The 24,332-nt window shown below is 45.6% G+C and overlaps 2 protein-coding genes across 2 annotated transcripts; both read left to right on the top strand.

Annotated features, from left to right (window-relative positions):
- Positions 1–2,478: 2,478 nt before the first annotated feature.
- LOC149320601 (zinc finger and SCAN domain-containing protein 32-like) lies at positions 2,479–10,598 on the top strand. The gene is made up of 7 exons (XM_089504947.1): positions 2,479–2,550; positions 4,302–4,823; positions 5,894–6,020; positions 6,117–6,190; positions 6,737–6,863; positions 8,197–8,757; positions 9,865–10,598. The coding sequence occupies exons 2-7, from the start codon at positions 4,389–4,391 to the stop codon at positions 10,314–10,316; spliced, it is 1,776 nt and encodes a 591-aa protein (XP_089361073.1). The 5' UTR covers positions 2,479–2,550; positions 4,302–4,388; the 3' UTR covers positions 10,317–10,598.
- A 2,739-nt stretch (positions 10,599–13,337) lies between these two features.
- LOC149320600 (uncharacterized) lies at positions 13,338–24,332 on the top strand. The gene is made up of 6 exons (XM_089503271.1): positions 13,338–13,397; positions 15,626–16,180; positions 17,163–17,289; positions 18,300–18,373; positions 19,649–19,775; positions 22,472–24,332. Exons 2-6 carry the CDS (start codon positions 15,734–15,736, stop codon positions 24,253–24,255), a joined length of 2,559 nt encoding a protein of 852 aa, XP_089359397.1. The 5' UTR covers positions 13,338–13,397; positions 15,626–15,733; the 3' UTR covers positions 24,256–24,332.

The raw sequence follows: 24,332 nt of genomic DNA, 5'->3' as shown, positions 1-24,332 counted from the left end.
CTGAGACATACCTATATTTTTCTCCATCGGCTGAGTGGAGGGATATGGGGCAGTGGGAAAAGAGTGAACACTAATGGTGATCTCAACCATGATCTTTAGAAAAAATGAGGTTGGGAAGTGGGATGGACTAGCATAGAAAAGCTAGATGTACTCATACCTATCCAGTGCTCATGTATAAAAAAATAATCTGAATATCAGAAGCTCCACCTGTTGAATTTCTGACTGGTTATTTTAGTTTATTTATTTGATTTCTATCGTAGAATTGTAGAGTTGGAAGAGACCACAAGGGCCATCCAGTCCAGCCCCATTTGGCCATGCAGGAACTCACAGGCAAAGCATCCCTGGCAAATTTTGACATAACAACAACAGTAGATTCTTAGCTCTCTTCTGAACTAACCTTAATTGGCACAACTTTATAAGCTGCCATGAGGTCAAAGGCCCTTTAGGATCTTTAAAATGTATTGTTTATATATAAGTGGGAAGTGGGGGAGAATAGTGAAAATGGCCCCCATGTTTCTGAATGTGATTTTGATCTCTTTAGGAATTTTTGTCCCCTCTTTGTTTTTCTCTCTTTTCTCTTGTTTCTTTGTATGGTCTTCCTGCTATGTGGAGGAGCATATTCCTTTGCAGGTGGGTTGCACACCTTCCAACTGTCCCAATTTGCATGGTTTTGTTGTTGTTCTTGTGTCCCTTCAAGACATTTCTGACTTCTGCCAACCCTAAGACAAAACTGTCATAGGCTTTCCTTGGCATGTTTCTTCAGAAGGGAGTCGCCAAGCTGGGATTCAAACCCAGGTCTCCAAAATCTTGTCCACTGCTCAAAGCGCTACACCATGCTGGCCAGGGACAGTCCCAATTCATCCCCTGAGAGGCCACTTTTTCATATTTTTAAAGAATATCCCAGTTCCCCCCCCCCCCTCTTGCTTGCCGCCTTGAGTACCTGTGTTGAGAGAAAGGCAGGATATAAGAAAATAAAATAATTGCTGGTCACATATGTCCCATTTTATTCATCTGTGAAATGTTGGAGGGTCTGAGGTTGGGTTGAGCACATTTTGAGACATCAGAGCAGCTAATAACTGGGCTGACATTGGGAGCAGAAACGGACCTGTGGTTGTAAAGCTTCTCTACTTAGAAGTGTTGATGTTTTGCCTGAAAAGATAGACATGCAAACCCACAACACACAAGCCCACCATCCTTTTTCTTTCAGAGGGCTGAGGGGTTTGGCTCAGCCAGCAATCTTGAAACAAGATCTTTTTTTAAAATCAAATTTTTCCCTTGTGGAGATGAAATTTTCAACATCATTTCTTGGCCTGGAGTGCCCTCGAGTGTATTTAAATACTTCCACACACCTAATACTACAGAAAGTAGGAGTAAATCTACAGGTGGATAGTATCCTAGAATTGGATACCAAGGGTCATCCAGTCCAACCCCATTTGCCATGCCATCAAAGACACAATCGAACCAAGACACACTCAAAGTACCCCCTTTGGACAGATGGCCATCCAGCCTCTGTTTAAAGACCTCCAAGGAAGGAGACTCCACCAAGATATTCCACTGTCAAAGAGCTCTTACTGTCAGGAAGTTCCTCCTAATGTTGAGCTGGAATCTCTTCTCCTGTAGAAATAATGATGGCCTGTTACAGACTGCCAAAATAAAGCTGCTTCGGGTCTCTTTGGATGTATGCTCTTTAAATGATACATGGGTCCTAAGAGTCCGGAAGTCGCGCCAAAGCCACACTCCATTCCTAAGCACTGGAGTGCAGCTTTGGTGCAGCTTCCGGATTCTTAGGGTGCATGCATCATTTAAACAGCATACCTCCAAAGAGACCCCAAGCAGCTTTATTTTTGGCAATCTGTAACAGGCCGTAGTTTCACACCACTGATCTCCTTTTTTGCTGAAAACCCCTCTTCTACACAACCATGAAAGGGACGGGCACTCTCTCTAGTTTTCACTCTGACGTGTGAGTGTGTAGGTCTATACGTTTATAGATCATTAAATGTGTTACATAGCCTGAATCTGCACTGCAGAAACAATGGAATTTGACACCGTTTTTAACTGCCATGGCTCCATGCTGTAGGATCCAGGGATTTGTCCTTGGACAAATTTGTTGTGGCATCAGAGCTCTGACGGGAAAGGCTAAATGTCCCCCAAAACTACAAATCCCAGAATTCCATAGCACTGAGCCTTGTGAGTTAAAGCGGTGTCTGTGACCAACCTCCAGATTCTCTGGGGTGAGGGGCTCAGGACCCCTGTGAAAGTGGGGAAACCGCAAATGAAAAGCCACTGTGTTTTTAACATGAGAAAACACCTCTCTAGGTCTCTCTAGGTCCTCCAGGGCGACTCTGTGGTCAACGTCTGACAGACATTGGCTTTAGAACTGTGAGAAAGGAGGAAGGATTAAGGGGAGAGAGAGGAGGGCTCTTCCTAGAGAGGGTCCCCGGTCCCCAGACGAGTGGAGATGTCCTAGAGAGGCCGGAAGGGAACCCTGGCCTCCAGAGCAGGAGAGGCCTGCCTCGGCTTCCTTTTCCTCCCACTGAGCTCCAGAGTCCAGTAAGTTCCAAACTTTGCATCCGAGCAGCAGAGCCAGACTCTGCTCCAGGGGCTCCTTGAGGGGCTGGGAGGAGGAGGAGGAGGAAGAAGAAGAAGAAGACTGGGGCCCCTTTCTTAGGGAAGGTGAGAGGGGACCCCCCCCCCATTGCCCAGCCAGGCTCCTACTGCTGCCCTGGGTCTCCCCTCCAGACTGAAGCCCTTACAGCAGCAGGAGGAGGAGGAGGAGGAGGAGGGGGGGGGGAGACAGGCCTGCGGGGAGCATGGAGGGCTTCCTTGCAATGGAGGGATTTTCCTGCAAGAGACCCTATTGGGTCCCCTCTTGCTCTCCCTCCCTCCCATTGCAGACCCTCCATTGCCCAAAGGGAAACTGGGACACCTGTGGCCAAGCAACCTCAGAATGTGGGCCAGAGTTGATCCACTCGTCCCTCCCCATTGGCTGGGGTTAGGGGCACAGGACCCCCGTGGATGTGGAAAAACCACACATATCAAGACATTTATGTTTTTACCTGAGAGGACACCTCTCTAGGAATCTCTTGGTCCTCCAGGGCAACTCTGTGGTCAACATCTGCCAGACATTGACCACAGAACTGTGCTGGAAGAGCTACAAATGTCTAGCAGAGTGTTCTCTCTAGGAATCTCTAGGTCGTTCAGTGCAACTTTTGGTTAAAGTTGACCACAGAGTTGCACTGGAGGACTTAGAGTTTCCTAGAGAGAACATATTAGTAACATCCACGAACAATCAGATCCACAAAAGTCAAAGCTGCAGATGTGGAGGGATGAGTGTAATGGGGAAGAGGACACAAGTTGAGAGAGGTTGCAGCAACTTTTTGTGGGGTTTTTGGGCTATGAGGCCGTGTTCTAGAAGAGTTTATTCCTGATGTTTTGCTGGCATCGGTGGCTGGCATCTTCAGAGAATGATGGCATGGAAGAGAGTGGGGTATATATACACACAATATGTGACTCTTGGTGTTGAGGAAATGGTTTACATGTTAATCTGTGTGTTGTTCTGTTGTTGAATGGGGAGGCCTGCAGGATGCTCTTTTAATTAGTGACCCATTGTCTGCTGGGAACCCCCCCCCCACCCTATCCAGTCCAACCTTATGCTGTCATGCAGGAACTTTCAATCAAAGCATCCCAGACAGATGACCATCCAGCCTCTGTTTAAAAACCTCCAAAGGAGGAGATTCCACCACACTCCAAGGAAGGAGTGTCTTCCAATGTTAAACAGCCCTTACTGTCAGGAAGTTCTTCCTAATGTTGAGGTGGAATCTCTTTTCCTGTAGCTTGCATCCATTGTTCCATGTCCTGTTCTCTGGAGCAGCAGAAAACAAGCTTTCTCCCTCCTCAATATGACATCCCTTCAAATATTTAAACAAGGCTATCATATCACGTCTTAACTGTCTCTTCTCCAGGCTAAACATCCCCATTTCTTTTACACTTACTGTGTCTTGGTTTTGGAGTCTTGCAAGACTGGTAGCAAAACTTTGTTTACTTGTAACAAAATAACAAAAATAATGAAAACAACAAGATCAAGACCCAGCATGTCAGGGGAGGGGGTCCCAGCAGACAATGGATCACTAAATGGACACACTGAGGCCTTGCCATTCAAACACACAGAGCTTCCAAGATCAGACAACATCTCGTGCCCTGAGGGTATCTATTACAATAACAATAGTAACACAGTATATTGATGGTCCTCTGTAAATACTGCATAATATCAATAATAATGCAACAATGTCTTGGCTTTACAGGGTATTGCAGCAGAACACCTTTGTCCTGAGACGGATGGAAGAGCAATAATTTAGATCCTGTTTGTAGTTTCATGGGAGTTAAAAAAGATGGCTGAAGCAGACTTCGCTGGTCCTGAAGAAGGAAGAGGCCCTGATGCCATTAGTGCAGGGAACAGTGGGGAATTCTGGGAGAAGACAGCCCAGAAGAGGTTTGTGGTTGCCAGCCCAGATATACAGCGCCAGTACTTCAGGCAGTTCTCCTACAAGGAGGGCAAAGGCCCCCGAGAGGTGTGGAGCCGACTCCACCATCTGTGCCGTAAGTGGCTGGAGCCAGAGCACAACACAAAAACTGAGATCCTGGACCTGGTGATCCTGGAGCAATTTCTGACCATCCTGCCCCCAGAGATGGAGAAGTGGGTGAGGGAATGTGGGGCAGAGACCTGTTCCCAGGCGGTGGCCCTGGCAGAGGGTTTCCTACTGAGTCAAGCAGAGGCAGAGAAGGAGCCAGAAGAACAGCAGCAAAGAGCAGTTCCTGGTGCAAAGGTGAGCAGGTCATGGCTCTAGAGCTACTTATTTTCATGCCTCTGATGACTTCAGCAAAGGCCTGCTGAAGAGATTCTGCCAAAATATGGTGTCCTCAGATTTCACTTTGATAAGGAAGACTGTGGGGAGGATCCACCCTTATGGTGAAGTGGAATCACAGTCTTTAAGTTTCTTAGAAATGTGATTTTGGTTTAAAAGCAGGTGTTTGCATTCTGTGTGCCTTGTTTTCAAAGGATGTGCCAGGTTTTCTTCTTGACATGGCCACACAAATAGGCTTTTCCCCATGGTGACTAAAGCAGTGAAGTATGACCCTGATGTGTTAAGGAATGGAATGGACTTCCAGCTACTTTGCAAGTAGCTCACTCTTGCTTTAAATAGTGAAACATTTTTACTCTTGCTGATTTTTTTCTTTTCATTTTCTTTTCATTCATCAAACAACTGTTGTGACTGTACAAGTTGGTATATCTAGTATCAGTAGGCTTTTCATTTTGTTTCCCCATATGGCTGTTACAGTTCTTCCCTACATACACACACACACACACACACCGATGACAATGGGTCAATGAGAAGACTGATATTATAAGTCATAAAAGGATTTTCCAGAACTTCAGGTGCTTTTGCAGTTAATGAAATTGTTTGTGTTCCAGCATATATAATAAATGTATCCCAAGTATTAACAAAACTGTCATACCTGTTTCACCTTGTTCTTACTTTGTATGTCCCTTTTTTGAGTAGTGCTAATGAGCTAGTGCCTCGTTTGAAGACGATAGTCCAAAATACCCTGGAGAAATAATCCAGTTCGAGACTGTTTTAACTACTCTGACTCAGAATTCTGCAAACTGTAGTTTTGTGAAACATTTAGTTTTGTCTGTCAGAGAGCTCTTGTGTCACAATAAACTATAATTCCCAGGATTCTGTAGCAATGAGCCAAGGCAGTTAAAGCGGTCTCAAATTGGATTATTTCTGCAGTGTGTTTTCAACCGATGTCTCGTGCCACACCTTGCCCAAAGGCTTTTTCATTTTTTTATCTTCCAAATTCCATGTCTTGAATGCTTGCTGAATCCTTTCAGGTCAACAATTTCTTGAAAGAAGTTCACTCTGAATTACCTGTGGCAGAGGAGGCTCCATTGAACACAACGCAGAGTCCCCAATGGAAGGAGATCAGGCAGCAGTGGGACGGAGAAACCCTTTTGCAAGGTAAGGATGAACAGTTGCTACTTCATAATGAGTATTTGTTCAACCTGTGATACAAGAATATGTGACCTGTTTCCCCCACTGTGGTCTCTCTCACAGAGGCTGGAATGAGGCCAACAACAACAGTTCTCTCATCTCTTCCTTCTCTTTATGATGGACTAGAACCAGATCAGGTAAGAAGAAAGATTCCTGGAACAAGAAGACTGCTCCATTCCTCTTTCCCCAGATCACATTCCTCTGAGTGCTAGGGGAGAATTTTGTTTCTGTTTCCTTTGAATCTTTTAAAAATTGCCCATTTCTTCATCTTCCCAATGGAGAGATGTGAAAAACATGAATGTGAGAGAAACCAAGGCTGACAAATTTTATTCATTTTGGCTCTGTGCTTTCACATTTCACCAAAGAGTGTGACTTGCCCAAGGTCACCCAGTAGGTTTCCATGGCTGAGTAAGGATTTAATACTCAAACCACTACACCTTACTGGCTTAGTTAATGGCGTGCAAATCCCTTTTACTGCACCTATAGAGTATGTCCTGGGCTGAGGCTCCTTTTTTTTGTCAGACCATGTCCATGATGCTCATGCTGTTGTTTGGGAAAGAATCAATTTCACCTTGTCTGCCTTTGGAGCCTTATCAGGCTATGAGTTTGCTTTATCTAACTCCCAGAGCCAGCATTAATCTTGATGTGCAGTGTGAGCAAAAACCTTTTTCTTCTATCTCCAGGATCTGGTGACTTTTGAGGAGGTGGCTGTGTCTTTCTCCCCAGAGGAGTGGGCCATGCTGGATCCTGACCAGAGAGCCCTGCATAGTCAGATGACAGCAGAGATCCATGGGACCTTTGCTTCTGTTGGTAAGTGGCCCTCTTTCTCTGGCTGATTATGTCATCTTTTTTAAAATGAATTTTTAATAACACATTTTTAATAAAAATGAAATTCTAATAACAGCATTAATTGCTACATTACTTGGAAGCGGATCCTGACTCAACCCATGTAGGAAAGGGAAGAGCTCTGTATACACATACAATGGAGGAGACCTTTTGGATTATGGCTGTCTTGGTAAAATTTCCTTGTTCCAGTGATGGTGATGTGGTGGTAGCATTTTGTGCTTTTGTGAGGCACGAGGAAATGCTGATGGCAGCAGTGCTGCTAGTAGGGACTCCCAAGTCAGGCAGTTCCTTTGATGAGGAGTCAGATTTAATGTGCCAACATGTAATGGGCAGCAGCAGCAGTGGTGTAACACTAGCAGAGAATATCTCAGAGACAGAAGAACATAGGACAAGTACAAGTAGTATTGTGTCTAAATATTCAACTGGATTCAAGCTTAAAGCATGTTCAGTTGCTAGCCTGCAGAGAGGTGGAAGGAAAGTCCAAAGCTGAACAATGTCTCTAGGAAAAGAGGAAGACCACGATACAGGTGGGTTGACTGAATCAATGAAGCCAAGGCCCTGGGTTTGCAAGACTTCAGCAAAGCAATTGATGACCTGGGCTATTGTAGGTCTTTCATTGGTAGGGCCACCTGATGCTGAATTCACCTTAATGGCAGATACAAAGTGAACAACAACAACAACAACAAAATAACAGCTGCAATGTTGCTTCTTAGTCAGAGTGGTGTGTCTACTTCTGCCAGTCACAGGGAGGTCTTTAAGGCAGGGCTGGGGGATAGCTATCTCCAAATGCCTTTCATCCCACAAACACCAAATGGACTCTCCCTAGCCTTCCCCAGTCACACACCTACCTATTGAAACAGTGGGGGATAGTGTTGTGCAAGGAGACCATTCATACATGTAGGGGCGAAACAGACAATCAAATTAACTGGTTTCTGGCTGGCTTGAAGGCAGGACATTTAAATGATGCATGCCTTGAAGCCAGCTGGAAAGCACTGTCAAGCTGCTGTAGAGGGAGAAAAACCGCTTTAACAAGAAGCTCCCTTTTCTCCCTCTTCCTGAAAAGTGCGCACCTTTGCAGGGACATCTGAATGTGACAATATGAGTGTGGCTTCAAAGCAGTGCTTTAATTTAAAGTGACCCATACCCATGTAAACACTCTGCCGCAAGAGCGCCTATAAAAGAGGTGACATGAAACAAGGTCCAGCGCATGTGCCATGTGAATGGTGGGATGCTGAAACTTTTCCTGATGGATGTTCCAGTAGGAGAAAGTGATAATTGTCACTTTCACTTTTTGTAGGACCCCCACGCACATTCCAGCGCCATGTTGTCAGTAGTTCTGTGCAACTGTGCAGAGAATCATCAGTGCTCCGTCAGTGCTTGCCGTCTACTCTGGGCATAATTACAGTGCAATCCACAAGCCAGCCAAATAGGGGGAGAGGGACATCGTGGTCCATTGCAGAGACGGCTGACCTGATCGCCTTGTGGTCACAGCCACATGTGCTGGACAAATTGAGAAACTGCTACTTGAACTTTGATACATTTAACGAGGTGGCAGAAGGCATGAGGGCTAGGGGCCACCAACGCACTGGTGAGGAGTGTCGCCGAAAGACCAAAAATCTCAGGGCACAGTACAAGAAGTTCAACGATCACAATGCTCAAAGCGGCCGAGGTGCCACCACCATGCCATTTTACAAGGAGCTCCATGCCTTCATTCACAAGGATGGCAGCATACGACGCAGCAGAGTTTGTACCAGTGGTGAAGTTGCCCAGGTCCCAGTTGGCCAGCCAGCCAGAGTTGATGGTGGGGAGGACTCCTCTCAGCCAGAATGCTCCCAGGAGCTTTTTGAGCCCCCTCAAGGTAAGATGTGTCAGGGCCCTGGGGAAGGGAAGCAGGTGACAGGGGGAAAACAGGGTGGGCATAGGGCAACCATGACCTTCATCCTTCATTACACAGGTGACCAGGAGGAATGCCCTGATTCAGATGAGACATCCTGCAGTCAGAGAGCTGTGGATATTTATTTATTTATTTATTTATTTATTTATTTATTTATTTGGAGTATTTATACCCTGCTCTTCAGCCACAAATGCTCTCAGAGCAGCTTACAAATGGTTAATTAGACAATTCTCTGCTCTCAGGCTTACAAAAAAGACATGACACAAAAGGAGAAGGGAATAGTGGCGGGGAAGGGGTTCCTCTCTCCAATTGATGGCAGATGCACTGGAAGAAGGGCCTTATTCTTACTTCGGGCTAGGTCTGATGGAGCTGGGCCTGTCCCTCTGATGCCAGATGATGGCCTATGGACTGGAGGGAGGGCTGGAGTTGGAACTCTCCTTCTCAGGCTGGATGATAACGGATGGACTGGAGGGAAGGCCCTTTTCTTACTCCGGGCCAGGCCTGATGGAATCGATGGCTGATGGACTAGAGGGAGGGCTTTCTTTTTACTCTGGGCTAGGCCTGATGAGACTATCATTCCATGCTGAGGAGGGTTAGATTTTCTTGGCCAGTAGTTACTGTGACCACTCACCTCTTTCAAGAGCTGCTGTGATGGCCAGTGATGACAGTGAGAGCAAAAAAAGGACAGGTGATGGAGAATTTGACCAGCTGTTAAATGCAGTGAGTGCCGCACATGGTATACCCGTTCCCCAATAATGACAAGAAATACACCGCGTTTCATGTGTGCTTGGACTATATAGGCACAGTAGTTTGCATGATTTCTGTGACATCTTATGTGCACCTGTGCAGATATTGCTATTAACAGCACGCCGCATTTGCATTCTGGCATGTTTGGAGGGTTCCTGGGATACCATTTATATATGTGTATTTTTGATCATGTCCCTTGCATGAGCACCCCGTGAATGTATTCAGTCTTCCTAAAACAAACCTCCATTGCCCTTATCCAAGCTCTCCCTGATCCCTGGAGGACATGTTCAGTGTTCCAATTGTTCCCTATGCTATGTCCCATAGAACAAGAAACTGCTAACCCCAGAGCTGCAATGACCCCGACGGCCCACCTGTCTGAGACCCAAAGGAAGAGGGTGCATTGCTCAGCAGCCATGAGAACAGCTAGTGCCATGGATCAGCTCATGGATCGAAGCTCAGAACACATGAGGGACCATCAGCACAGGGAAAGGAAGGCAAAGCGCCAGAGGATGGTAGATGAGCACCAGAGGGAGTTCCAAGAGAGATCCCTCCAGCAGCAGGAGCGCCTCAATGCCACCCTGGAAGTGCGAACTGGTCTGCTGGGTGACCTTGTGGAAATCATGAGGGCAGCCCTCAGTGGCAGAGGGAGCTCTGTGGATCAGGGCACAAGAAGGAGGGCCACCCCAGCAGGAAGTGACTGGAGAGCAGGGCACAAAAAAGAAGGCCACCGCCTCGGCCCTGGAGGAGGGGGTTGCTATGGAGGTGGAGATGCCTGAGCAACATCCTGCAGATGAATCTGTCAGCCTCCTCAGAGGCTTGGCAGTGGCAGAGCCCTATCGCCACTCCCAAGTGAGAGGTCGAGGTGCCCAAGGATGCCACTGGGAAGATGATCCAGCACCAATGAGATGACAATCACCAGCTGGAGCCACCACCAACTTTTTCCCAAACATCATCTCCTTCCCAACACTAACCCCTCCCTTAATACCCCACCAGGCCCATCTCACTGGTTGCCTGCGTTGATTTTACCCGCTGTCCCATTGATCGTGCACATGTGTGAATAAAACATCACTTTTTAAAAAAAGAAATAAAAATGTTTTATTAGAACAATCTATTTACAAGGGGGAAGGGGAGGGGGGCAATGGTAGAGGGAACCCAGGTATTCCAGGATGGCTGCCATGATTTCCTGGAGCTTCTGGAAGGTAGCCTCCACAGCAGCTATCCGCTTCTCCATCTGGCAATCTGCAAGTGGAGAAAAAGGGAAAAGAGTGGTTAGGAGACAGATGTTGACCCAATCACCTCATGCCACAGGCATGGTGCCTGGGTCCCCCTCCCCCCACACACACGTTTTTGTGCCACTCTTACTTCATTGCTGGTTCTGCTCCCGCAGGACGCAGCTCATGAGGCTGGAAGCAAGAACGCTGTCCTCTCCCTCTGCTCCTGGACAACAGCTTGGCCTGGATTCATCCTTGGCAGCACCTGCTGTGAAAGGGGGGAGAAACCTGTTACACATCTGCTATGGGATATGGTGGGGGAGGGGACAGATAAGAATGTCATGGAGGCTACGCCATGCAGCCATCAGCCCTCCCCTTGGAGATCCACCTTTAGGCATGAGAGGCTCTGAGGCAGAGGAGGAGAAGATACCTGGAACTCTCTGCCCCTCCTGGTGTCGCCTGTTGATTGGGGGCAGGAGGGACACAATTAGAGTGGAAGTATGTGGTGGGGGAGTGAAAAACAGGGGTGATGAGAGGGTAGGAATGGGCATCGGGTAGCATGGCAGAGCCCTGGCACTTACCTGGGAGACAACTATCCTCCCAATTGGGACACCATGCCCTCACCCACAGGTCGTGGAGCTGTGGGTAAAAGGGTGGCCACTTCCTAATTGGGGACTGCTCCCTATACTTTTCCAGGACTTCAAAGACAAACACCTTAAATTTGGTTCAGCACTGTTGGAAGGTCTTTGGAAGTCCCAGACACTCAGGGCACTAGCAGCATGCTGGAAATACCCCCGGTTAGGGTGGTTGCTGTTCATCGTGACCTGATGAGCAGTAGTGCCCTTATCCGGACTATCCAGAAGGTGATTCTGCTTCTAAGCAATTCTGATGGGCACCCTCCTGGCAGCCACGATCATCATCCTTGAGCATGGGTATTTACCTGCAGTTGTGCCTGAGGGCATATGGGCTTACCTGGCTGCTAGCCAATGGAGACCCTCACAGGACAAGTTTGAATCAGGACCCAAATGCCCGCTGGGCTAACAGTTGTAACCATCGAATGGGCCAATAGTGAAGCTAAACTGCAGGGACTCCATACATTGTCAGAGAATTGGTTGGTTGGTCATTGATGCACTGTATCTGCCAGTGGCCAGGAAAATCAACATTGGCTGACCCCTTCATGCCCTTTTGCACCCATTCCCTGTGTGAGTGTGTGTCCCTTAGGCATATGGTTAGGAATGACTGCATAAGGGAGCGCAGTGGTTAAATGCCTGTACTGCAGCCATTTACTCAAAACCACAAGGTTGCGAGTTCAAGACCTGCAAAAGGGCCCAAGCTCGACTCAGGCTTGCATCCTTCCGAGGTCGCTAAAATGAGTACCCAGACTGTTGGGGGCAAATTAGCTTACAGCTTACTTACTGTTCACCGCTATGATCTTTGGAATAGCGGTATATAAATAAAACAAATTATTATTATTAATTAATTAATTATTATAACAGCATGAATGAGGGTAGATGATAGGATATGTTTGTGCCTCTGATGCCCTAGGAACACGGAGGGGAGAATACTTCAGATCCTCCCAGTAAAAACGAAGTCTGCCAGGGCCTCCTTTACAGCTTCTCCTTTTCATGGCTCGCCAGTGTCATTGTCCACAATGGGTGCCCCCAGGGTGGGCAGCACAAAGCGGTGCTTGTAGAGCTGTCCCTCTTTCAGCACCTTGTCCTTTGTCTCACACAAGTTGTGGAGGATGACACATAAGACGATGATAGGGATGAGGTTCTCTGCCAAAAGAAGTGGGTGGTGAGGCACCTCCATAGAGCCTTCAAATCAGAAAATATTAAATAGATGGAGTTTCTTCCTAATTGCCCTTCCTAGTTTTCTTGACTGCAGTCTTTATTCTGACCAATGACTGAACCATGGATGGGAAATCCTAATTTTAGTATTTATGTAGCCATGCTTTTCAGTGTTAGTCTGGGGAATCAGTATGTAGAGAGATCTTGTAACATAGTCTTTTGTGGGTTTTTCGGCCATGTCCTAGAAGAGTTTCTTCCTGACGTTTCACCAGTGTCTGTGGCTGGCATCTTCAGAGAATGCTTGCCTGGGAAAGTGTTGGGTATATATGTATACTGTGTCACCCTGGGATGCTGGCAAAACGTCAAGAAGAAACTCTTCTAGGACATGGCCACAGAGCCCGAAAGCCCCACAAAAAACTATGGATGCTGGTCATGAAAGCCTTCAACTTGATATTGTAACACCTTTGAGACTAACTAAAGAAAAAAGTTGGCAGCATGAGTTTTCCTAGACTAAAGTCTACTTCCTGAGATGTAAAATGTCCACCTTGCCCAGGTTCATATCTCACAGGATGCGCGCCTTCCTGGCTTTGGGAAGAGCCTTCATACTAAAATAAGGGGGTTCCCCTCATTGTCTCCCAGCCTCTGCAACAGGAAAACTCTGTCAGTCCCCCCAAGCAGGGGGTGCCTTCCTTCCAGCCCCTCCAACCCAGGGACAGGGAGAAGGGGGGGGGGTCTGCAGCTGAGTGGGGAGGGAAGGGTTAAGGGGGAGAGAGATGGATTCCTAGAGAGGCCGGAAGAAGCTCCCAGTCCTCCAGAGGCTTATGGCTCTGCCTCTGCTCTCCCCTTGTGAGCTCAGGTGAGTCCTGATCCCAGCCCTTCCCCTCTTCCTGGGGAGACCTGGAGGAAGAGGGGAGGAGGAGAGGGGCCTGGGGTCCCTGGGAAGGGAAGGGAGGGAGCCCCCCATGGCCCAGAAAGGCAGCTTGGGGTTTTTTTTTGGGGGGGGGCTCCTTGCAGCTGCAGCTGCTACTGCTTTCCTGGGTCTCCCTTCCCTGGGGCCCCTTCTTGCTCTCCCTCCTTCCCTCCAATTCCTCCCATTACAGACCCTCCATTTCGTTTTTAGTGCATTAACAAAACACTCATTTGACAATTACAGTAGTAGTGAACGTACAAAAAATAAATAAATGAAAACAAAACAAACACAGATTAAAAAAATACCTCATAAACCGCCACAATGCTACAAGCCCATCCATCACCTATACCAAACATATAATTTATATAAACATGAAATTATTTATATAAACATGAAAATAATTAAACATAATGCATCTTGATACATCTTGACATGGATGCCATGATCTCTCCAGGTGCACCTGACAGACTGATCTCCAATGGGATGTTGAACTTGCCCAAGTTCAAAAGTCTGGGGGATTCCTACTGAGAGACCAGTTCCATGACCTCAGCCGGTGAGTCTGACAGGCAGCTGGATGGACACTCACAGCATCCCCAGTCTGTCCCTGGTCTTCAGACTCAGATATACATTCTCTGTGTGGTTCAGCTCTGTAATAGGTAGTCTGGTGAAGTCCAGAAGGTCTTTGGAGACCACAGGTATTCCATCCCCGCTGCCCCCTACCTTCACCTGCTCACTAACACCGTCTCCCGCTGGGAGAACCTGAGCCCATGTTGGCTGCTCTCATCTCCCAACCAAATTTCTGCCAAGCATGTCAGGTCAGGAACTTCAGGGTATGCAGCAAAGTCCCCAGTGGAGACAAGACCACATCATCTAGGGCCTGGAGGAGGGCACAAGAGGGTTTGTGGGGCACAATAAGCATGTCTCTGTAGTGCTGGAAATGGCTGGAGGGCAGAGGAAGAATGAGTGAAGGGTGCCATTGCTGACTCCCATCAGCTATTGTCTGAAGTGGGCCTCTCAGTGTGCTTCACAGCAAGGCAGGAAGGAAGAGTAGTAGGAAGATTAAGACAGAACAGTCTGATTAACTGAGCAACTGTGATCATGAATCATTTGGAGGTCACTGAAATATAAAAGAGAAGGAAAGGGGGAATGAAGAAGGAAGCCTTGATGCATAACAAAAAAGACACCAGCAGAAGAGATCATGGGAAAATACTGCTGTTGTAGAGCCCTGAAGTGGGGAATTCCTTGAAAGCAGGATTTTGATCTGTGAAAATATTGACTCTCTTCTCCCCAAAGAAATTCTTAGCTATGCTGGTCAGAAATCAAAACTCCATGTGCTCAGGCAGTGTACCTGATAAAATGAGTGGGAAGTGCAATGAGATTTTTAAAAAAAACTGCTGAATACAGAATGTAGGACAATGTGATAAATATGAAAATGAATATGACACAATTGTTTATTATATACAGTATAAAATATAATATTGAATATAAAGGGTGTAATACCATAATTTACTGTTCTTGCCCTTAATGGGTATGATTTTAAATTGCTGTACACTCTATTGATACTTTTCAATTTATTGGTACTTTTTACTCTGTTGATACCGGCTCTCAGGTGAAAGAACGTCTCAAACTGCCTTTCCTTCAGGGAAGAGACCTGGATACTCCACAAACCTCTTCCTCCTCCTGTGTGTGTGTTTGCATGTGTGCCTTCAAGTTACCTGTTGACCCCATGCATTTCATAGGTTTTTCTTAGGCAAGGAATATTCAGAGGTGGGTTTGCCAGTTTTTTCCTCTGAAATACAGCCTATAGCACAGTGGTTCTCAACCTGTGGGTCGCAACCCCTTTGGGGGTCGAATGACCCTTTCCCAATGATCGCCTAAGACCATTGGAAAACACATATTTCCATTGGAAAACACAAATAATTTTATGGTTGGGGGTCACCACAACATGAGGAACTGTATTTAAGGGTTGTAGCATTAGGAAGGCTATAGCACTTGGTATTCATTGGGAGTCTCCCATTCAAGTACTAGCCAGGACTGACCCTGTTCAACATCCAAGATCAGACAGGATCTAGTGGCTTTAGGGTATCAATATTAGGATATAACAATTCTTAACAATGTATATTAACAATCTTCTGCAAATAACTGATAATATCAACAATATATTGGTTTTACAGGGTGCAGCAGAGCAGCTTAAGAACATATTTGTCCTAAAATGAAAGGAGGAGGAGGAATAACTTTGATTCTATTTGTGGCTTCATTGGCATAAAAAAAAAAAACCAAAGATGGATGAACTAGACTTAAGTGGTCCTGAAAGAAGAAGAGGTCGTGATGGTTTCATTGCTGAGACCAGTGGGGAATTCTGGGAAAGGACAATCCAAAAGAGGTTCCCGGGTGAGGACCTTGCCAGCTCAGACATACAACGGTGGTGCTTCAGGAAGTTCTCTTATGAAGAAGGTGAGGGTCCCAGAGAGATTTGCAGCCGACTCCATCATCTCTGCCATCAGTGGCTGGAGCCAGAGCGCCGCACCAAAACTGAGATCCTGGACCTGGTGATCTTGGAGCAGTTCTTGACCATCCTGCCCCCGGAGATGGAGAAGTGGGTCAGGGAATGTGGGGCAGAGACCTGTTCCCAGGCGGTGGCCCTGGCAGAGGGTTTCCTCTTGAGTCAAGCAGAGGCAGAGAAGGAGCCAGAAGAACAGCAGCAAAGAGCAGTTCCTCATGGTGCTAAGGTGAGCAGCTGATGGTTCTGGGACTCCCCGTTTTGAGCCCCCTGAGGACTTAACAGGGAAGCAAAGGCCCCTGAAGAGGTTCTGATGAAATATGATGTCCTCAGATTTGGCTTTGTGAGGATGACCCATCTTTATGCTGAAGTGGAATCACAGTCCTGAAACCTCTTAGAAGTGTGATTCTGCTTTAAAAGCAAATGTTTGCACTCTACGTGCCATGTTTTCTTCCTGTCATGGCCACACAAATAGACTTTCCACATGGTGACTAAAGTGGTGGAGCATAGCTCTAATGTGTTCAAGTTTGAAATGGGCTTCTAGACACTCTGCAAGTAGCCAACTCTTGCTTGAAATGGTGAAACACTTTTATTGTGGCTAATTTTTGTTCTTTTTCTTTTATTTTTATTCAAAAAGCCAACAGAACAAATTAACAACAGTGCTGTGGGCACAGACTGTATAGGTTGGTATATCAATACAGTATCAGCAGACTTTTATTTTTGTTTCTCCAAATGTCTGTTATAGTTCTTCCCTACACACACACACACACACACACACACACACTTATTATTTTAATGGGTCAGTGAGAAGACTTTCCTTATATGTCAGAGCAGGACTTTCCAGAACTTCAAATGCTCTTGCTGTTAGCTCCATGGACATGTTTGTGTTCATCATATACCATAAACCTATACCAAGTATTAACAAAACTGTCATACCACATTTCACCTTTTTGAGCTCTTATTTTGTATGTCCCTTTTCCAGGTAGGACTAATGAGCTAATCATAGAATCATAGAATCGTAGAGTTGGAAGAGACCACTAGGGCCATCCAGTCTAACCCCCTGCCATGCAGGAAATCCAAATCAAAGCACTTATTCCTGATTGGTTGTGAGACTATGTCCCATACCACACAAGTCCAAGCCCTTCCCCAAAGGCATTTTCCATTTTTTCATCCTCCAAATTCCATGTCTTGAATTCTCACTGCTTTTCCAGATCAGCAGTTTCTTGGAAGAAGTTCCCTCTGAATTACCAGTTGGAGAGAAGGATCCATTGGACACAAAGCAGAGTCCCCAATGGAGGGAGATCAAGCAAGAGTGGAGTAGACAGGTCCCTTTACAAGGTAAGGATGAGTCCCAGTCCTGGGAAAAGAGCGGGATATATATAAATAAATAAATAAATAAAGAAAGAAAGAAAGAAAGAAAGAAAGGATGAACAGTCTCTATCCAGTCGTATCTTCAAGCCATTTCTGACTTATGGCAACCTAAAGCAAAACTATCATGGGATTTTATTGACACAATTTATTGCCTTTGAAGCTGAGGGAGTGACTTATCTAAGGTCACCCAGTAGGTTTCCATGGCTGAGAGGGATTTGGACCCTGGTCTTGAGCATCATTGTGCAGTGCTCAAGCCACTAGATCACTCAGGGTCTAATTTCCCCAATGTAAACAGTTGGATTTATTGGTCTGATGCAGAACATCCATCTTCAGGTCATGATTGTGGAAGTGCATTTGTTCACAAGGGCTCACTGTGCTCGCAAATACATCGGTAAGTGTGCATTTGGTTGCAAAATATCCTGCCATTCCACACAGAAATTGTGTAATACGTTCCATTCATATCTCCATATACCAAGATTTCTGCTTGATGTACAATCTTGGCTGCTTTCTGTCTATATATGTTTTAATTAGTGTTTTAAAAATATTAAGGAAATAGGCACAATCATAGAATGCATCCAAGAATCATTTGAATGAAGTGTTTTGAGTTTGTTTTGCTTGACTACCTCATTAAAAAATCTCCAACTGAAACAACAACTGTAGTAAAGTGTGGAGATTACAGTACTACACTCTTACAATGTTGTTATTCCACTTTTACTGCTCTGGCTGCCTCTTCCTGAATTCTGGGATTTGACACACAAAGAGAGGGACATTTAGAATTCTCAGCCAGAGATCCCTTAGGCTTCATTAAACTACAAATCCCAGAATGCAACAGGAGGCAGACAGAGCAGCAAATATGAAATAGCAGCACTGTAAGCTTATGCCTGTACTTCCTTGCTAGTCTTTGTTCAAGACTGTAGTTGCAGCCTCTGACACAAATGTATGTGACCAGCTTACCCCTACCTTGGTTTCTCCTACAGAGGCTGGAATGATGCCACCAACAAGAACTCAGTCGTCTCTTCCCACTCTTTGCAGTGGACCAGAACTAGATCAGGTAAGGAGAAGGATTCGTGGAAGAAGGGGACTTGAGTAGTCTGGGTTCCTCTTTTCCCATATGACCTTCCTTTGAGTGCTAGGGGAGAATTTTATTTTCACTTCCTTTGGGTTTTTTTTTAATTGCCAGTTTTTTCATCTTCCCAGTGGGAGATTTGGAAAATGTGAATGAGAGAGAAACCCAGACTGACAAATGTTCTCAGTTCTGGCCCTGAGGTTTCACATTTTACAGAAGAGTCCAGTGACTTGTCCAGTGTCACCCAGTGGGTTTCCATGGTTCAGTGCAGAGTCAGCACTCAAACCACTAACCCTTACTGGCTGAGTTAGGGCAGTGCAAACTCCTTTTGTATTTTGAACTCAATTTGCAGCAACTGAAGTAAGCTGAGAACAAAGGGGGGAAGTGAGAGGAGGAGAAAGAAACGGGAAAGTAGGACAAATGATTAACTGGCATTATCCCTGCCAAATTGGGACAGTTGAAGGGTATGCCATAAAACTCTACAACCCTCTGTGAAAACTGAAAAAATAAACAAATCCAAAACACCAGCTGAAAATTGGCCAAGCTGACAGTTGGAAATGAACCAGCATCCGTTCTGGCTTACTAAAATGCATCAGTTTAACCTGCCCATCCCATCTGCAGTTGCATACCCAGGTTCAAATCCTGTAGTGGAAGACCTTTGACATTTTGTTTCTCAGTTGTGGTATTATATTTGATCCAAGCCAATCTCTTTCTATTGCAGTTGTCATGGGCTGAGGCCCCTGTGTTTGTCAGACCTCATCATGTAGATTGTGGGAGAATCAGTCTCCCCTCAGCTGCCTTTGGAGCCTTATAAGTCTCTGTGGGGCAAAACAAATGGCCCTGAAGCGGCGGCTTAACACTGCCCCTTTCAACGTCGGATCAGGGCGACAGCAACCGCATGCCGTGGCCCCCATACAGCACTTTGTTGGCTATAAAAGAAAGAGCAAAATGTTGCTCCTTTAGAGTTGGCAAAAAGGTACCTTTGCTGCTATAGCTGGACTTTTTGCCGCTCCTTTCGTTGTGTGGCGTATAAGCACCATGCCAAAGGAGCACCGTAATGCCGACTGCTGTGTGGTTGGTCGGCTGGTGTGGGGGCGACATCGGGGCATGTGTCATCCCAATGTCATGCTCCCATGCCGCCCCCACGCTGGTGCTTCAAGCTGGTCTGTACAGCCTCTCAGTCTGCCTTATCCTAATTGCCACAGTTGGCAGTCACCTTGATGTCAGGCGCAAGCAAAAACTTTTTTCTTCTGTCTCCAGGGTCTGGTGACTTTTGAGGAGGTGGCTGTGTCTTTCTCCCCAGAGGAGTGGTCCCTGCTGGATCCTGACCAGAGAGCCCTGCACAGGGAGTTGACAGTGGAGATCCACGGCTTCATGGCCTCTTTTGGTATGGCTCTCTCTTTCCCTGGATTATTATGTCTTCTGCTTTAAAGTGCATTTCTTTTAACAGCATTAACTGCTACAATACTTAGAAAAGAATCGTGACTCAACCTAAATGGAAAAAATTGAGCCTTATATATACATATCATGGAAGAGACCTGTGGGATTATGGGTTGTCTTATTTATTATTTATTTATTTGTTTATGATATTTATACCCCGCCCTTCAGCCCTAAAGGCTATCAGAGTGGCTTACAATTATTATTTTTAATAAGACGGTTCCCTGCCCTCAGGCTTACAGTCTAAAAGACATGACACAAACAGAGAAGGGAATGGTGGTGGGGAAGGGGATTAGGTCCAGCAGTTCTTCTCTCCCTCTGAGGCTGGACCAAGGCAGATGGACTGGAGCAAGGGCTCTTTTTCTTAATAGAGGCTGGGCCTGATGGTGCTGGGCCTGTCCTTTCACTCTTTTGCAGGCCAAACAATGACAGTTATCATGGAGGAGGGCTCCCTCATTCCCTTTTTGATTATAAATCCTGTTCTAATTGGGATGGTCTGATTGGTCTGTTTGTGTGCTTCTATGAGGGAAGAGGCTATGCTGATGGTAGTAGTACTGCTAATACGGTCTCCCAAGTCAGGCAAGCGTTTGCTGAGAAGCCAGACTCAATGGGCCAACAACTAGTTGGCACCAACGGTGGGGACGGGGTGACACTGGTGGAGGATCTCTCAGGTATAGAAGAGCAGAGGACAATGTGAATAGTACTGTGTCTAAAGATTCAACTGGACTCAAACTTAAAGGATGTTCAGTTGTTAGCCTGCAGACAAATGGAAGAAAAGTCCAAAATTGCACAACATCCATAGGAAAAGAAAAGACAGTGTTGTGCAATGATGTGTATGGTGTCTCCTTGAACGATGAATGTAAACAAACTTACATACATTACTCATCGGCATATTTCCAGATAATGTCTGTTTGCGGAAAGTAGTGTGTTCAAAACCAAAAGTGGTTTTTAAGCACAGTGAGGCAGCTGCCTCAACCAATACAATTTAGCTGCAATCCAGTATCTCCTGTGCATGGTGTGAATATCTGCACACCAGTACTACTTAAGTCAGAGATCTCCCTACAGGGGTGCAGACTGCACCAAGTGACACTCTTAGAGGGATGTCACTACGTTAGCCCCACCCGTGCACAACCCCTCTGCATTTACTTTGTTTGCTGCTCTTTGCTACCCTGAGGCTGGCACAAACACCACTGTGGCTATTGTTCCTTTCTCAGAGAACCAGAGATTCTAGAGCAGATGATTAAACAGAGAGTCCATGCGCATTTAGAAAGGAATGCCATATTGCAAAAGGCATATTGCAAAATGCCATAATGCAAAAAGTCAACATGGGCTTCTCAAAAACAAATCATGCCAGACCAATCTTACCCTTTTTCTGATAAAATGATTTGCTTGGTAGGTGAAGGGAATGCTGTGGATGTAGCATATCTTGATTTCAGTAAGGCCTTCGGCAAGGTCCCTATAAAATCCTTACAAACAAGTTCATAAAATGTGGGCTAGACAATGCTACTGTCAGGTGTTCCAGCCAAACTCAAAGGGTGCTCAGAGAAGTGACTAGCAGGGTGCCACTGGTCTTGAGCCCAGTGATAAAGATGCTGCAAAATATCTTTATCAATGACTTGGATGAAGGAATAGAGGACATACTTCTGAAATTTGCAGATGATACCAAATTAGGAGCAGTAGCTAACACTCCAGAGAATGCCCCCAAGTGCAGAGTCAGAGAAAGATAGAGCATAGAACCCCGGCAATCATAGAATCACAGAATCGTAGAGTTGTAAGAGACCACAAGGGCCATCCAGTCCAACCACCTGATATGCAGGAGCTTTCAATCAAAATATCTTTGATGGCCATCCAGCCTCTGTTTAAAGACCTCCAAGGAAGGAGACTCCACTACTTTCCAAGGGAATGTGTTCCACTGTCAAACCACCCTTACTGTCAAGAAGTTCATCCTAATGTTGAGGTGGAATCTCTTATCCTGTAGCTTGTATCCATTGTTCTGGGTCCTGTTCTCGAAGAGCAGAAAACAAGCTTGCTCCCTCCTCAATATGACACATTGTGTTGCTTAGCAAGGTGGATTCAAATCAATGAGTGGTAGCAATTGATAGTCTCAAGGGATCCTAATCCTATCCAGGCAGAAACAGGGAGGCAGACCCTAGAGCAGGGGTTCCCAACCTTTTTGACTCATGGAGCTCTTTTTAGAATCAATTTCTGAGTCAGAGCCCCCAAGAGTCCTACCCTTTGTCTTACAAGTTAATAGTGTTTAGGAGTAGTGTTATGGGGTGGTGGTGGAATTCTTATTCTATAATGTCATTCAGTTTTTATTTCTTTCATTTTCCTGGAGCAGCCATAGAGCACCTGGGAAGTGCACACAGAGCCCTAATGGCTCCTCGGAGCACAGGTTGGGAACCACTGCCCTAGAGGCATCATAACACCTTCCCTGAAATTCGTAAGTCTCAGACAGGTGCTTAAGGGGAGATAGCATTCAGATAGTCTGGACATAAGCTTTAAGAGGGAGCATAGTACTTCTTTTATTTTCTTCTACGAATTCATTTGTCTTTAGAATTGTTTAAACTTAGTCCCTTTTCTATACCCTGAAAATGTTCACATAAATTTCAAAATTACTTTTTTTCCCTGTTTTTCATTTCACAGCAGAAAACTGGAGGAAAGCATATGTGAGTCCTAAGTACCTGGAACTTACCAGCCACCAACAAGCACAACATTCAGAAGAGGAAAGTTGTATCATAAATAAGCCCTTCATATGCCAATCATCTGGGAAATGTGTTCCCCAAAATATGGCACTGATGCCTCATAACATGCTCCATGCTGGGGAAAAACTCTTTACGTGTGACGTTTCTGTGAAAGCTTTTGATAACAAATTACACAATATGAATAACCAAGAAACCCACACAGTGGAGAAATCACACAAATGCCAGGAGTGTGGGGAATGCTTTGCTTACCATTCATTACTTATAGCACATTTGAAAGTGCACACCGACCTCATGAGCCACTGGAAACCCTATAAATGCCAGGAGTGTGGCAAATGTTTTGCTCGAAAGACTTGCCTTGTGATTCATTACAGAGTGCATACAGGTGAAAAACCCTACAGATGTCAGGAGTGTGGCAAATGTTTTGCTCAAAAGGTGCATCTAGTGAGGCACCTGAGAGTTCACACCAAAGAAAAACCATACAAATTCCAAGAATATAGGAAATGTTTTGATCAAAATTCACAACCTCTTGATCAACAGGGAATCCACACGGGAGAGAAACCATATCAATGCCAAGAGCATGGGGAATATTTTGTTCAAAAAGGAGACCTGGTGAACCACCAGAAAATCCACACAGGAGAGAAACTATACAAATGTCAGGAATGTGAGAAGTGCTTTTATGACAATTCACAACTTGTGCTGCATCAGAACAGCCACACAAGAAACAAACCATACAAATGCGAGATATGTGAAAAATGTTTTATTCAACAGGAAGATTTTATGGCTCACCAGAGAATACACAAAGAAGAACCATACAAATGTCAGGAGTGTGGGAAATGTTTTGGTTGCAAGTTGTATCTTGTGACACATCAGAGTGTTCACACAGGAGAGAAACCATTCAAATGCCAGGTATGTGGGAAATGTTTTATTGAGAATTCATGCCTTCTCAGGCACCAGAGAATTCACACAGGAGAGAAACCATATAAATGCCAACTATGTGGGAAATGTTTCAGTGAGAATTCATGCCTTCTCAGGCACCAGAGAATCCACACAGGAGAGAGACCTTATAAATGCCAAGTATGTGGTAAATGTTTTATTGAGAATTCAGGCCTTCGCAGGCACCAGAGAGTCCACACAGGAGAGAAACCATACAAATGCCAAGACTGTGGGAAATGTTTTTCCACAAGCTCCATGCTTGTGGCCCACCAGAGAGTCCACACAGGACAGAAACCATACAAATGCCAAGAGTGTGGGAAATGTTTTACTCGCAATGGGGATCGAGTGAGTCACCAGAGAGTCCACACAGGAGATACCCCATACAAATGCCAGGAATGTGGGAAATGTTTTGGTCGGAATGGACTTCTATTGAGCCACCAAAGAGTCCACACAGGTGAGAAACCATACAAATGTCAAGAGTGTGAAAAATGTTTTGCTCACAGATCAGTCCTTGTGGAACACCAACGAACCCATACAGGAGAGAAACCATTCAAATGCCAGGAGTGTGGGAAATGTTTTGCTCGAAAAGCATGCCTCGTAATTCATCAGAGAGTCCAGACAGGCCAGAAGCCCTACAAATGTCAAGAGTGTGAAAAGTTTTTTGCTCAGAAATCAGACCTTGTGAGGCACCAACGAATCCATACAGGAGAGAAACTGTACAAATGCCAGGAGTGTGTAAAATGTTTTCGTACCAAGTCAGAACTTGTGAAACACCGGAGAAAGCACACATGAGACAAACCATACAAATGCCAGGAGTATGGGAATTTTTTTGCTATGAATCCAGATCTAATGATAGATTAGGGAATCCA

The sequence above is a fragment of the Sceloporus occidentalis genome, unplaced genomic scaffold, assembly GCF_023333645.1.
Source record: "Sceloporus occidentalis isolate IW3139 unplaced genomic scaffold, rSceOcc1.0.p SCAF_1, whole genome shotgun sequence".
Classification (NCBI taxonomy): Eukaryota; Metazoa; Chordata; class Lepidosauria; order Squamata; family Phrynosomatidae; genus Sceloporus; species Sceloporus occidentalis.
The sequence above is the reverse complement of the archived record's forward strand: the minus strand, read 5'-3'. Positions and strand labels throughout refer to the sequence as shown.

Excerpts from the sequence above, each read along its gene's own strand:
- LOC149320601 (XM_089504947.1), top strand. The coding sequence starts at position 4,389 with ATGGCTGAAGCAGACTTCGCTGGTCCTGAAGAAGGAAGAGGCCCTGAT. Across the intron at positions 6,191-6,736 it reads ATGGACTAGAACCAGATCAG|GATCTGGTGACTTTTGAGGA; the intron begins GTAAGAAGAAAG and ends TTCTATCTCCAG. Across the intron at positions 8,758-9,864 it reads GCTTTTTGAGCCCCCTCAAG|AACAAGAAACTGCTAACCCC; the intron begins GTAAGATGTGTC and ends TATGTCCCATAG.
- LOC149320600 (XM_089503271.1), top strand. The coding sequence starts at position 15,734 with ATGGATGAACTAGACTTAAGTGGTCCTGAAAGAAGAAGAGGTCGTGAT. Across the intron at positions 17,290-18,299 it reads TAGACAGGTCCCTTTACAAG|AGGCTGGAATGATGCCACCA; the intron begins GTAAGGATGAGT and ends TTTCTCCTACAG. Across the intron at positions 18,374-19,648 it reads GTGGACCAGAACTAGATCAG|GGTCTGGTGACTTTTGAGGA; the intron begins GTAAGGAGAAGG and ends TTCTGTCTCCAG.